Source organism: Mastigoproctus giganteus, chromosome 9, assembly GCF_048544385.1.
Source record: "Mastigoproctus giganteus isolate SK-2022 chromosome 9, ASM4854438v1, whole genome shotgun sequence".
NCBI lineage: Eukaryota > Metazoa > Arthropoda > Arachnida > Uropygi > Thelyphonidae > Mastigoproctus > Mastigoproctus giganteus.
In genome coordinates this window covers 228307917-228324108 of record NC_143583.1, presented here as the reverse complement: position 1 = coordinate 228324108, position 16192 = coordinate 228307917, and the positions used below count along the sequence as shown (strand labels likewise).

Below are 16192 nucleotides of genomic sequence, written 5' to 3'. Positions count from 1 at the left end.
GTCAAGAACAATTTCTTCACTGATCAAACCTTGCTTGGAATTCTTCCCAAGGTTGCTCAATGTCTTCTAATAGTCCATCCCTCTCATCTCTATTAATTAGCATTTTAGCAAAACCTGCTTTTGCGAAACAATTCTTAATCGTTTCCATCACATCTTTACTTCACACTCTTGCCACCTCTGATATGCACATCCACAAATCTATAATAGAATCTATGGGTTGGTTGGTTTCTATTCTCAGTTAAATTTTTTTTCAGTATACACCTTCAGTAGTGCATTTTCAAATTCTTGATAATGCCTTGGTCCATTGGCTGCAATTAAGACGAATTATTCAGAAGGAAGAAAACAAACTTTACACTTGTAAGTTTCGAAATTACCAAGTAAAGGTGGGCAGGACAGTTGTCGACAATCGATGCAATGTTTCTATTTTATTTTGTCATCTTTCTACCAAAATTTAAAATCCACTGCTCGAAAATTTTGCTTGTCATTCACGGTTTTTTGTTGTAGTTCAACTCTAATGACTTTACTCCTTAGGAACATCGGGGTTGTTTACTTTTGCCTTTGACCAAAAGCTTCAGTTTTTCACTACCAGCCATATTTGCAACCAAGAATATAATTCTCTCCTTACTATTTTTATCACCTTTAAAAATCAGTATCTTGTTTGGCAAACATTTAAAAAATAGACATTTCATCAATGTTGAATATGTGTTTGGGTTCGTAGTCCTCCATATATTTTTAAAAATTGTTTCTTTCCAATGGGTATAGTCTTCTTCAATTGCAACTCCACCTTCATCGGAAATAACTTTTTCAATAAGCCATGACGCTCTTTAAATTTGTCCAGCCAACCAGAACTAGCTTGGAATGTTTTGTGTCCAAAAAAAAAAAAGATGCATACTCTGTAGCCTTTTCTTTTATTAACAGCCCTGATATCGGCATGTTTTGGTCTCGAATCAACTTCATCCACTTAAAAACAGCTTCATCTACATCTTCCCAAAGGCATAATTTTGCACACTTCCAACTGGGTACCATTTCCTCAAACAGTTTGAGAATCAAAACGGGATTTTTCAGAATGGTTGACACACTACTTTCAGGGAAATCAAATTTTAAAGCAATTTCTTTTTTTTTTTTTTTTTTTTAACATTGCGATCTGTGCTATTAAGCACTTCAACCTTTTCATACTACACTCAAGGATTACCTCTTAGACACTGTAAGGTTACTTGCACAGGAGTTAAAACAAAGCTGAAATTAGGGACCACTTGTAACTACCATGTAAACAGAGACAGGTGAGATTTAGTGTAAGTGTGGAGTGCTCATTTCTTCGAAACAACAGATGAATTTCCGAGATAAAGGAAAATCACTTTCTCCTAATTCTCTAATAGGACGCTTGCAGTAGAAAATAGGTTGACCAGAGCCAATTAGCATTAGCATTAGCAGAGGCATATGATGCAAGAAAGCAAGCTTATTCAGCATTAGCCAAAAAAAACAAAAAAAAAAAAAAAACCCACTCCCATTTCACCCCTCCGTTCGTTCGAAATACCTGTCCAGTTGAGCTTTAAATTTGTTTAGGCTATCAACTTCAACAACCAGTGATGGAAGTCGGTTCCACCAACCAACCACCCGCTGGCCAAAGGCAAATTTCCGCACATCTATCCGACATCCGTCCTTCCTCAATTTGAATTTATGCCCTCTGAGGTGATTATTCTGAGAAAGATGAAGAATCCCATTGGCATTGAGCATGCTCAAACCATTCAAAGCCTTATACACCTCTATCAGATCACCTCGCCGGTGCCTAGTCTCCAGACTCTGTAATTTGCAAAACTTAAGCCTTTCTTCGTAAGAGCAACCCTTTGTTCCATTTACTAATCTTGTTGCCCTTCTCTGTACCCGTTCCAGCAGCTCTACATCCTTCTTGAAATGAGGCCTCCAGACCTGTATACAGTACTCAAGATGTGGCCTTACCATTGCCTTATACAAGGGAATAATCACCTCCTTATCCCTGCTAGAAAAATTCCTGTATATCATTGACAAGACACCATGAGCTACTCTTGCAGCTCGTCTGCACTGCTCAGAGAACTTCATATCTGCCTGCACAATTACCCCCAGGTCCTTTTCATTCTCCACCACTGTCAGTGTAGTACCGCAGAGTTGATACGTTGCTCTGGGGTTACTGTTTCCCATATGCAGCACTTTACATTTGTCGATGTTAAACCTCATTTGCCACCTCTCAGCCCATCTGTTCAACCTGTCCAGATCCTGTTGCAGCAGCATAGCGTCAGTATTGTCCTTAATGACCCTGCCAACCTTTGTATCATCTGCAAACTTGGACATTAAACTTGATATCCCATCATCAATATCATTCATAAACACCGAAAACAACAACGGACCCAACACTGAACCTTGAGGAACTCCACTAATAACATTAGTCCACGTTGAGCAGTGTCCATTGATTACCACTCTCTGTCTTCTGCCACTCAACCATCCCCTTATCCATAGCAGCAATTTGCCTCCAATGCCACACTGCTCCAATTTGTGCAGCAGTCTTCCATGTGCAACAGTATCAAAAGCCTTTCTAAGATCCAAATATATAATATCAAAGTTATTCCCTGCATCCAGTTCTTTGTGACTACATCATAGTATCCAATCAAATTGGTCAGGCAAGACCTGCCCTTAACAAAACCATGCTGCGTCTGAGCTATAACTGAATTCTTGTCTAGATGATCCTGCAGTGCTTCTTTAACCAGTGCCTCCATTAATTTACCTGGAACAGAAGTTAAACTAACAGGTCTATAATTACTTGTGTCAGCCTTTGAACCTCCTTTGTGAATTGGGGTCACATTTGCACATCTCCAGTCCATAGGTACCTCCCCTGAGTCCAAGGAAGCTCTCATAATTATGGCTAAGGGTTTGCTTACTTCCTTTGCTGCCTCCTTTAATATAACTGGATAGATCCCATCCACCCCAGGTGCCTTTTTTATGTTTATCCCCAACAATCTCTCCTCCACTTTCCTCTCAGTTATTACAAAATCATCCAGCTCACTGCCAATGTTTACTTTACCTACATCATTCTCCTTCCTGAATAACTCCTCATGCGTGAATGTAGATGCAAAATACTCGTTTAGATTGTTAGCCACCTGAGCAGGATCCTCAACTGTTGAACCATCAATATCCAGTGGACCAATCTGATTCATCCCTTTCCTTTTCGAGTTCAAGTATGTAAAGAACTCTTTTCTGTTTTTCTTTGCATCCTTTGCCAAGGATTTTTCATAGTCTGCCTTTGCCTGCCTAATCTCCTTTGTGACTTGGTTACAGACCAACTTATATCTATCATAGGCTTCCATGTCACCCATTAATTTGTATGTATCCCATGCATTTTTCTTCTCTGCAACATGTCTCATTAGTTCATCTGACAACCATTTAGGCCTAAACCTTGAACAATATTTCTTAGTTGGTATGTAAAGCCTGGTAGCCTCCAAGATTAGTTCCTTGAATGCTTCCCATTTTGAGTTTGCTGTTGGTAACATCATCAGTTGGTCCCACTGTATAGAATTTAAATACTGTCTCAGACCATCATAGTCGCCTTTACGAAAACAAAAACCCTTCCCTTTACCTCTGATGGTAGTTACCTCCTTGAGTAAATCCCACTTCAACACACTGTGATCACTGCCACCTAGTGGTTCATTTATCTGCAGGTTCTTAATGCATGAGGAATCACTACTGATAATCAGATCAAGAGTATTGCTCCCTCTCGTTGCCTCACGAACATGCTGATGTAGAAAACAATCATCCAATAAATCCACAAAAGCCTTGCTAGTGTGCGAGTGACCAACCCACAAATTCCAGTCAATATCTGGGAAATTAAAGTCCCCCATTATAAGACTCTCTGATTTACTGGCCCACTCTATTTCCCTGTACAATATCTTATTATACTCATCAGAGTCATTAGGCCTATAGCACACTCCTACTCTCAATTTTGATTTCCCTATGCTTATGTCACACCAAACTGACTCGACGCTGCCCTGTCCATCGATGTCGACTGGCTTCACTTCCTTGGACTTTATGTGTTTCTTAATTAATAGCATAACCCCTCCTCCCCTCCTGTCCTGTCTATCCTTTCTATACACATTGTATTCCCCAAATTCCAGTTCCGCATTACTTATACCTGTGTGACACCACGTCTCTGATATCCCAACAATATCTGCCTTTGATGTTTTGAGCAATACCTCAAATTCATCAAATTTATTTACCAAACTCCTAGCATTGGTGTACACACAGGTATACATGCACCCGTTTCTATTCTTAGCTACCCTAACACAACCCATGTGTTTACTTGTACCGCAATGACTACCAGCAGTCTCTGAAATATCCTGCATCCTGTTTTTCAGACTTCTGCTCATTTCAATAGAAGCAGTGCAAGAATCACTTCCACCTCTGCCACTGGCTACTGTTAATCCATTAGTCTTTGTCTCCCCCCAAGCTAGCAGTTTTCCGACCCACCTAACACTGCCTCGACAGCATCAGCAAAAATTCTTGCACCCTTTCTATTTAAGTGTATCCCATCCCTGTAGAAGCAATCTCTCCTGTTAACAAGTACAGTCCAGGCTGAAAAAAATTCTACCCCTTGAGCCTTGCACAATCCCTCCAGGGCCGAATTGATCGACAAGGCTCTCATCATATACTCCCTCCTATCGTGTCTGGGCAGAATTGCAGACACTTTCAAGTTCAACCCTAATTCACGGCTTTTTTTCAACAGTGACCTGTACTTGCTAAGTAATTCCGCCGGTGACTGTGGACAGCTGACCAGCGGGACTCCTTGGCATACTAGTGTATACATTGTAGAGGTTTTACTTCTTTTTAGCCACTGCTGGGCAAAGGTCTCTCCCAAACGTCCATCTTTTTCTATCCAGTGTTGGATAGAATTTTTTTTTCCTATCCAGTGGTTGGCCAGTTTCTTTGTGCAAAGTTTTACAGGCACCATTAAACTGCAAAATGTTTTAGCACTTAATTCATAGAATTAAGCAATTAAATTGCAATCATAGAATTAGCAATAAAAAAGCTAAAGGGATTAATGCTTAATCCTTTTTTAGCTCTTAATTTCTACACTGTCAGCTCTATTGCCTAAAGGCCAGAGGTGCAAACAATGTGTACCCAGGTCTCTCAAAATCAGTTCGTTATATGGAAATTTTCTTTGTTATACAGAAACTATATTCAATGTAATGACCAAGGAGAAATCAAAAAATTTCACTGCATAGAAAATTTCACTATATGGAAATTCATTAAAGAGAAGTCCGACTGTATACATAAATAATTATATAAAATTGATTTTTATAATTATATATATAATTATAAAACTTTTTATATAATTATATAAAAAGAGTGAGAAAAAGGGAGATGAAATTTTGTGTGTGTACACAAAAACACTACTGTTCACAACTACTGTGTGTACACACACAAAAATTTCCCCCTTCCACCCCTCACTATTCCTTCCCTTTCCTTTTCATATAATTTTTAGTTATATGCGCACGCACGCACGCACACACACCACTGAATTATGACCACCTACCTAATACTGAGCCCATGACCACCGCATACCCCCAGAGCAATATAGCCATAGCTGCTAATGCTCCTAAAAACCAAAATAACAACAACCTAATACTGTGTTGGACTACTGTTCACATAGATAACTGCTGATATTTGCCAGTTTCCTCCTGCAGGGATAGACTCCACTAGAGGTCCGAAGACATCCATAGGGATTCGCAGCCATACTGCTTGAAATGCTTTGCAATGTTGGAATACATGATGGTTGCACGTCCATATGACTCACTTCCCATTCCAAAACATCCCACAAGATTCAATTGGATTGAGATTATGCAAATTTAAAGCCTGATCAAGATGGGTGATATATTTTCGGTGTTCATCAAACCACTCGTGCACAGTGTGGGCCTGATAACAGCATTTTGGAATATTCCATTTCTATCAGGGGAAAAATGAAATCTGGCACGGTGCACAAGGTCTTCTAAGAGCTGCTGGTAGACCTCATCAGTGAAATGTTGGCCCTACACGTCAAGGGTCATAGTTCTTGTCAGCAAAACATGTTCCATATTAAGTAACCACTGCCACCAGCCTGGATACTGGGCACGATGCATGATGGTTCCACGGACTCCTGTTGCTTATGCTACACAAAGGCATCCGTCAGCATATTGCACCAGGTATTTGAACTATCTGACCAGTGCATGGTTTCCAGTCCTCCAGTGTCCAACCATCGGGTTGTTAACACCACAGCATTTGCCATTAATAATGATCAGTGGTGAGAGAGGGCATCGCTTGGTTTATCTGCTGTGGAACCACATATGTCTGAGTGTGCGGTGCATCATCATTTGGGATATTGTTCTTGCATTCTTCTTGTCCAAATGAAAGCCAAGTATTCTGGTCTTTTGCCAAAACTACTGGCTGCAACTTTTGCCCATCTCTGTTCCCACCTCTGTTCTATCACCACTTCAGCCAAAGATAAAGCTGACCAGCTAGCATCCTATTTTTCTTCCAACTTATGTATTAATGACCTTGGTAAATCACCTCCCACCATTCCCAGTATGTTACATTCAATGCCTCCTATGGTCTTTTGTCAAAAGGATGTCAGAAGGATTTTGAACAATCTTGATGCTAAGAAAGCTCCAATTCCTGATGGTATTTCTCCACTTGTTCTCAAAACTTGTGCTCCTGAACAGGAGCACAAGTTTAGTTACACATTACTCCTGTTATGTCACCTTTTTTCACTTTCTTATTCTAAAGGTGTTTTTCCTTCTGCTTTGAAATTTGCTCATATCCAGCCAGTTCCTAAAAAGGGTGACAAATCCCTCCCATCCAATTATCGTCCCATTGCAATCACCTCTACTCTTTCCAAAGTAATGGAGAAATCAATTAACTGCCAACCCTTAAACTATCTAGAAACCATCCATCTGATCAATGATCACCAGTAAGCATTCCATCAGTGTCGATCCACTGGTGATAATCTGACTTACATTACACATCTTTGGACAAATTCAATGGGAAAGTTTGGTGAAACTCAAGCAGTTGCTCTTGACATTTCAAAGGCTTTTGATCATGTTTGGCATAAAGATCTTCTAAATAAGCCTCCATCTTATGGTTTACCAACTGCTTTATGTAATTGGGTATCCAGTTTTCTTTCTGACCATCACTGTGGGTGATGGTAGATGGCTCTGTCTTCTAACCTCTCCACTAATGCTGATGTTCCCCAAGGTTCAGTTCTTTCTCCCACTCTTTTCCTCTTGTATATTAATGACCTACTTCCTTTGACCAGAAATCCTATCCAGTTTTGTTGATGATAGCGCATTGCATTCCACCTTCCAGTTTGAGAAACCTTGCCCTTCTCAAACAGCGTCAACTTCTGAATATCCATTACCAATTCCTTAGATCTCTAAGTAATTCTTCAGTGGGGAAATGATAACTTCATTGATTTCAACCCTTCTAAAATGCAGTCTTGTCTTATCTCTCACAAAAAGGATTCCTCTGCTCATCTTTGATGACACTCCAATTTCTAGGCTAGATCATATCTCTCTATTGGGGATTACCCTGACTTCTAATCTCTCTTGGCATAAGCAACATTACAAATAGATTGCTTCCTCTGCACCTAAAAAACTTGATTTTCTCTTAATTTTTAATCAGCGTTACTTTTCTTCCAAACAACTGTTCACTCTGTAAAACTTGCAAATCTTCCCTACCATGGAATAATGTTTCCATATCTGCAGTGGTGTCGCCAAAACCACCCTCAGGCTTCTAGATTCCATTCATAAGAGGGCAGTTAGATTAATTAATGACTCATCTCTAACACAGTGTCTCCACTATCTCTCACATTCTGTTTTTGCTGTGTGCCTTTTCTATAGATACTTCTATGGGCACTGTTCTTCTAAATTGGCTTCTATAATTCCTGCTGTCTCTTCCTAAGCGGTCCGAACACGTGCCGCAACCAGTCAACATCCTTTTACTGTTGAACTAATGTCAATGCGTACCTTCTTTCATCTTTTCATTCTCCAACCCATGCAGGATACTAAGTACTATAGGTTCTAATACCTCTTGTGTTTGGGGGTTACATAAAAAAAAAAAAAAAAAAAAAAAATTTCCCATATCATGTTGCAATGCCAACTGTTGCAGCGTGACCTGCTATTGAGCCCATACAATGCACTGCATCCTTCACAGTTCTGTTGGTGGGAAGTGGTTTGACCCATTTGACACCATTCTTTGTACACCTTGACAAGACATGCTAGTTCTCATATAGAAGCACCCACTGCACAAGCTCCCACAATCATGCCCTTTTGAAACTCTGTGATAATTTATCATGTCCCATAACTGCTTGCTGCCTTATCATTCTGACTTGCACAACGATATGCAAATGACCACTGCAGGAAGCTGTTCAGCTTTATATACTGTGAGCAATGTGGCACAGTCCATTACAGATGAGGTGGTCATAATTCAGTGATCACTGAATGTATATACAGTATATTATATATTAATTTGCAACTTGTTCAGCATATTGCTATGGTGTTGACATTCTCCAAATTAAACGATCAATCTGCATATGCCATATAGAAGAGGTATAATAAAAATATTAGTTTGTTTACTATTGCCCGTGCAGCGGCATGGTCATGGGCAGCAAAGTTTGTAATACACAGATGTGATTTGGTTCGTTTATTATTTCTTAATGATTAGGCATTACTATAAAAAACAAAAAGAAAGAAAGAAAGAAAAAAAAAAAAAAAAAAAAAAGACATTTAGATTGATCAGGTTTTTTTTTTTTTTTTTTTTTTTTTTTGCTCCCGAAAGTTTTCTGTAACTACTTTAATTTTAATTTAATTCAAAATACATTTGAATCCAAAATCAGACCAAACTACTGTAAACCCCCCTCCCCCACAGAACTGAAAACAGCCTGAACTTCTATGACTTCATATTTTCAGTAAAAAGACTCACATGTAACAACACGCAATAAAAAAAATATTAAAAAAAAGGCAAGCCCATTAATTACCATTAATCACCAGTCCTTTTTTTTTTTTTTAGTTCACATTTCCTTACTCTTTTATTGCTGAATTTTATTAATTTTTAGCTCAAATTTAATGTTGCCATGTTACCACTCAGCAGTTTCATAACATTTCCAGCTGAACAAACTTCTTATTCCAGTAAACCAAGTCCAAGAAGACAGCAACAGAAATCAGAATATAAAGAATTCAACACACCTATAGATTACAGAAATGGTGACTCATCATATAATCTCTTCAAATTCAGTGTTACTAAATTTGAAGAGACAACATCATTAACACCATCCAGCAAAAAAATTAAAAATAGGAGATTTACCTGGTCAAGGGCTTTAGTGAATAGCAGCCCACAATCACAACACACTTCCAACTTTACGAATTAAAGTCTTTTTGCTGTTTCTATCAAGAGGAACAGCAAATGCATGTGAAGTTTTCCACCAGAGAGATGGATACTATGATGAGAGTAAATAAATAATAATAGTGAAATTTCATAGCAGTTCAATATAGTGTCATTTCAGTATGAATTTCACCTGTGCATTTTCTATTGCCTAAGTGTGTGTGTGTGTGTGTGTGTATGTACACATTTAAGTTAGAAGTAATAAAGCAAGAGAAAGTGCAGACAGATGGAATTGTAAAGGACACAAGGTGCCAAAACAGTAGGAAAAGGATAGAGGAAATAAAAAAAATTAAGGTAGAAGATAGGAAAAGAATGTGAAAAACCTAAAAGATGCATTTGAATTATCTGAAATTAAGGGTTGAATTAATAAATTACTTAAAGTATTCAATCCTTAATTTCAGATAATTCAATGCATCTTTTAGGTTATTCACATTCTTTTCCTCTCTTCTACCTTAATTTTTCTATTTCCTACTAGTTTTGGCACCTTGTATATCCTTTACAGTTCCGTCTGTTTGCACTTGTCTCTTGCTTTATTACTTCAAACTTAAATATATACTTTTGTATCCTTCGCTGCTGCTTAGTGCACATAGATGCAATTGCCATATAACCTTTTTAACTTTTAAAACATAATTTACCTATACCTCCATATTTGTTATTTCTACTCATTTTATACATACATACTATATATATATATATATTAATATATAAGCAAGTTATAAAAATTAAGTGAGAGAAAAAGCTAACAGATGGAAATGTAAAGAGTGCAAGGTGCTAAACTAGTAGAGAAAGGATAGAAAGAAAGAGAAGAGAAGTATTGAGTGGATAAAAGGGAAAGAAGGTGACAACCTAAGTGATACTTTAAATTATACAAAATTAAAAGCTGAATTAGAAAGCCAATTAGATGGAATAAAGCTAAAGGGAAAAGTAAAAATAAATGATTGATTTTAATGATTATAATACTCTAGCATGCGTCAAATAAGAGGGTGGAAAAAATATTTTTTGATGCAAGAGAAATCTAAGGATGTGGGAAGGTAAAAAAAATAATAACTGATGTCTGCTATAAATAATTGATAAATAAAGCAGGTAATTCATTGGGGGACTACAACTGCTTATGTATCAATAAACTGCGTTTCTATTCCTATGGTATAGTTATGGAAGAAAATATATTAAAAGAGGATACTCTGTTAGAATGAAAATAATATGAAGAAAAAAAAAATTATAAAAGGAGGATAAAAGCAGCAAATTCTTCCATAAAGATAGGGAGGATAATCCTAATGCAGTGTATGTGGGGGAAAAAAAAAAAAAAACACAAGGTAAAATTAAATAAACAGTATAACAAAACACAGGTTGGTTGGTTATTTGGTTTTTAGGAGCATTAGCAACTAAGGCCATATTGCTCCGGGATATGCGGTGGTCATTCTCTGACCTTTCCACATCCTCCATATTTGGTGGTGACAGGCTCAAACCCTGGTTAATCAAGAAGCGTATGCTATGCACTGCTGCTCCTTCCCACCTGGCTACGGAGGCGCCAACAAAACACAGATGAAGCTAGGCACGAGATTTCTAGAGTGAGGACAGACTTGGTCGATTGTGACTATTCAACCCACATAGTGGACACGTGCTTATTGCAAGCGCAGGAGCTCGCGATCCACCCTAGACTGCCTTCAACTCATGACAATGTACCTACTGCCCACATTCTCTACTATCCGGGCATGTTGGGCCAGATTTCAAAAATCTTTCGAGAATACAACATAAAATGCATGCAACTACCTGGTAGAAACTTGAGTTGTCTGGTTTCCAACATGAAGACTCTGGTCACCTCTCGCTTGTGCAGCGGTGTAGTATACTGCAAAACCTGCAAAGATTGTAACAGCTGCTACATAGGGGAGACCTCGAGATGTCTTCAAGACCGCCTTGCTGAGACTGACCAATCCACAATCGCAGAACATTTCTGGTCAACCCACCATGACCCAATCCCAAGCGTGACTATGAAGTGATTGACCAGTCCTGACACTTTTGCCACCGACTCTGGCTAGAGTCACTTAATATATCATGTAATTCAAGAACTATGAACCGCAGCAAGGAAATGAGACGACTACACCCTATCTTGGAGGCAACTGTTTTGAGACTAGAAAGTGCTGGAAGCATAATCACACACATCCATGTAGCAACAATGAACACCAATCTAGTGGTTGGTCAACCTCGTGCCCACGCATGCCTCATTGCGGCCACAACTATATCCTTTAAAATTTTGTCTCTAACATCTCCATTCTGTTAGTATTTGCTAACGAAGAGGCCCGTTTAACCTCAAAAGCCACAAACCATTTGTAATTAAATGTGTATTAAAATTTTTTTTACTGGATATATGTATTTATTTATTTAAAATTAAAATAAGTCAATATATGCAGTAATAAGTGAATTTGAAGGGAGATTACATTCACCTTATTTATCTTTAATCTTCCTTCAAATTCACTTATTACTGCAAACATTGACTTATCTTATTTTAATTTTGTTATACTGTTTATTTCATTTTACCTTGATTTTTCATGTACACTGTGCTTCACATACCATATCTTTATAGAAGAATTTGCTGCTTTTACGCTCCTTATAATTTTTTTTCCCACATTATTTTCATTTTAACAGTGTATCTTCTTTTATGTATTAATTATTTATGTAGCATGCATCAATTTCTTTTCTTTTACTTTCCCACAATTAAATTAATCTTGCATAAAAAATATTTTTTCCATCCTCTTATTTGATGCACGCTAGAGTATTATAATCATTAATATTAATCATTTACTTTTACTTCCCCTTTTAGCTGCATTCCGTTTTAGCTGCATTCCGTCTAATTCCAAGTATCATTTAGGTTTTTTGCCTTCTTTTCCTTTCATCCACTCTAAATACTTCTCTTGCTGTCTATCCTTTCTTGACTAGTTTGGCATTTTCTGCTCTTTACATTTCTATCTGTTAGCTTTTTTCTTGCTTATATACTTTTGTAACCTTTGTTGCTGCTTTGCACACCTAGGTACAATTGCCATATAATCATCATACTATAAATACCTATTTTTTTCCATATTATATGGTTTTACAATAAATTTAACAATCTAAACTACACATGCACGCACGCACGCACGCACACACAAATATATATATGGTGTGTGTACCTCTCTATGTAAATTTGTATAAAGTTGATTCCATATAACATTTGTAGCAAAGGAAATCAAAACATTCGGGAAGTGCATAAAAATTACACTCAATCACTTTATAAGAAAATTTATTTCTTTTTTAATTAAATAGTCACTTGTGATTCTTATGTAAAGGAAGTGAAATTTTATCCTTATAATTCTTATACATAAGGAAATTATTTGATAGACTGATATATTTTTCTAAGAAAAATATATCAAGCTAAATTTGAAAAATTAATTTAAATCCATGAGTAATATTAAGCATAAATGTAAATCATTTATTTAGCAAAGAAGTGGAGTACTATTTCAAAGCAGTTATTGAAATATTTTGAGAAAATATGATACTAGTCTCTTTTTTTTTTTTTTTTTTTTACCTCCAGTCTAGAAATTATGTTTATCCACAAGTAAACCTCAAGTTACTAATATCATTTTTAATCCAATAACATCACCCAGAAGGTGAAGTAATCATTCACGAAAAACTCTAAAGCATTGTTGTGTTAGCTTCAAAGCTTTTTTGGCCCCAATAAAAGGCAACAGGTAGCTTCAATTGGCAACCTTGTGTTGAACTGTGAATAAATGCATCAAATCTAAGCAAGCAACAAAGCCGAATTCGGTCAAGAAAGTTCCAACCGAAATTGTCTGATGATGAAGCTGGATTGCTCTAATATTGGTCACAACAGTACCTTAGAGCTTTTAATGAATACCATTTAGGTTTATTCATGGATAAATTAAGGTGTTTCAAAAGTTAGAGAAAGTCCCAACTCTGTCACTGAAGGGACAAGTGTCCCCAGATAGCATCATTTTCTCAAAAAAAAGGAAATTTTTTTTTACTTCAAAAGCTGCAAAAGCTGTTATTATTTGCAACTGTATTCTAAGCCATATTCTAAAAAAACATTAGTCTTGTCTTCATAAAAGTGTGAAAAGTGATCAGTTAATTTTTCTTAATTCACATAAACTTACCACCATAAAAAAACCAAAAGCGTGAATGATATTTTTTAAATCTTCATAGCTTGGTTCAATAGAATCCTCATTTGGGAGGTCAGCATAATGGTATAAAAGAGGTCCTAAGTTAATCCAGTATCCACCTGGTTTGAGGATATTCCAAATGGTTTCAATATAGGAAACAACATTATTGGCTGTATCAATAAAGAAACAGGTTGCAACGCAATCCCATGAACCTAGGAAATAAAAGTTTAAACATTAAAATTATTTTAAGTATATTATAAACTGAAATATTGCACAGTAGTCATATCTGAAAATGTTTCTTTTGCTATAGTGCTGCAGATGCATTTGGTATATTTAACCACTTAAATTCATGATAAATCAATATAGTTGAAGCTCTTTATAGTGACTCACTTTTTAACATCCCAGCACATCATATGGCCTATGTGGTAAGTCATTATAATGTTACAGTCAATATCCCATTATAACACCTTTAAAGACAAACAAATTATCCATAATGATCCAAAAATTTCCATCACCCTATCTGTTTTCACTTTTTGTATTAAAATATTTGCATTTCAAAATGAAAGAAACACTAAGTTATTGAAGTTAATAATCATTAACTTCAATAAATTATTGATTTCCCATGCTCATTGGCATATGAAATTAATTTTGACTAGAAGTTCATTTCGTTATACAGTATGTATGGACTATGTTTTTATTGATATGCTTCTACAAAGCAAATGCCTTTTCACGTCCCAGACAAAATTAAGATTTTACAAAAAACTAATGGCATGCATTCTAAGACTGACATCACAAAACAGTTTGGCATTTCAAAAAGTACACTGTTATCATTCTGAGAGATTAAAAAAAAAAACATTGAATGCTTAGAAAAATTTGCTGCACCAGGTAGGAATACAGCATGAAAGATGAAATATCCTGATTTTGAAAAGGTACTCTTAGAATGGCTTATAATGCTACACGCAAAAAAAAAAAAAAAGAAAAAAGTTCCCTTTAGAGGAAAATCTTTTAAAAACTAAGGCTGAATTGCTTACACATTGAATGAATATTGAATACTGAAGCTATAAAGGAATGGAAGGATAATCACTTAAAAAAAGTTTTGTTGACATACAACCAGAATATCTTCAATGCTGATAAAAATGGGTTTTTTTTGTTTTTTTTTTCCAAGTTGCTTCTGGATAAAACACTTACATAAGGAGAAATGTAAAGGCAGAAAAAAAGGAAAAAACAAGCATTCTTCCACTAAGAATATTACTATATTAATACCACTCATATACCATGTGAAATTAATAATATAGTTTATTAAGCTATTTGCTTAAACTACTATATATACTGTAGCTTAATAAACTATATTATTAATTTCACGTGGTATATGAGTGGTATTATATATAGTAATAATCTTAATGGAAAACAACCACATAACGTTCTTCCCCAAACTATATTCTTCCACTCTTAATCATTGGGGGGAGCCTTGATGCTTTAAAGGCTTGAAAATACTAATTACCATGTACTGAGCAAACCAGAAGGCTTGGATGTCATCAAACATCTACGAAGAATAGATTAGATATACAGATCGCAAGGTGAGTAGGGAGAATAGAAAAATTTTTCTGTTTATGAAAAACTACACTTCTCATTGGCAAGAGAATGGCCTACTTGCAATCACTATTGCCACTAATACGACACAAAACATTAAAGATCTAGCCTTTAAGAAAAACTATCAAAGAATGCTACTACACAAAATTGTGGTGTGTTTCAAAAAAAAAAAAAAAAAAAATCAATGTGATGCAGGCAATGTATCTGTGTTTAGCACAAGATGATGTTCACAAAAAAGTGAGAGCAACCGCTTCAAACAATGCTGGATTTGTTGTCTTGAATAATGCAACAATGAAGCTTTGGATGCTTCTGCCTCTATTAATCATAAAAAATAGCCCAATCATAGTAGAGAAATTTTTAAGGGTGTGCACTGTCATCTAAATTAGAGGGAAACATGTTTTAGAGACTATACTGAAGTGGGTGCAGACATTGTGTGCTTGAGATAAGCACAAATGAAGGGGAACTCATACAGACAAAATAGAAAAACCTGAAATTTGAAGCGATGAGGAAGAGGAACCTATGTGCAAGAAATTTCATTGCAGGAAACTCACCAAGAATTAGATGTTGTACGTTGTGTTTTTTCAAGCTCAGCCTAACTGTGGAAGTGAATTAACTGTTAAGTGTCTTCACAATTCTCTTTTAAAACATACTCTTCCACTATAGCAATGCATTTTTACAGATCATTTTAAAGTCTGAAACCAATTCCCCTGACAGGGGAATTGGTTTCAGACCAATTAATCTGACTACACACAATCAATAGAAAAGGCAGAATCTTTGTTTTCATATTTAATACAGGTAGGCCTCGATTTACGCCAGGGTTACATTCCACCTCCTCGAGGTCGTTAGCTGAAGCAGCATAAATCGAGGAAGAATTATAATGTATTTAAATGAGATAGGTTCCGTCACTATGAAAATTGAACCATAAGAGTTAATATAAATGTTTTTATATTAAATATTTGTGATTATTTTATAATTATGAGTTATAATTATAATATTTATAGATAAAATATAAGTAA

The 16192-nt window shown here is 36.2% G+C and overlaps 1 protein-coding gene across 3 annotated transcripts in view; it reads right to left on the bottom strand.

Annotated features, from left to right (window-relative positions):
• LOC150081158 (protein-L-histidine N-pros-methyltransferase CARNMT1) overlaps positions 1–16192 on the bottom strand; it is a 176199-nt gene that overhangs the window by 40850 nt on the left and 119157 nt on the right. For 2 of the 3 annotated variants that reach the window (XM_090380995.1, XM_090380998.1), the window contains exon 6: positions 13581–13798. In XM_090380995.1, the coding sequence (XP_090237121.1) occupies positions 13581–13798 (218 nt within the window). Of the gene's footprint in view, positions 1–9357; positions 9491–13580; positions 13799–16192 lie in introns of all 3 variants that reach the window. The other variant, XM_090380997.1, reaches the window with a different exon arrangement.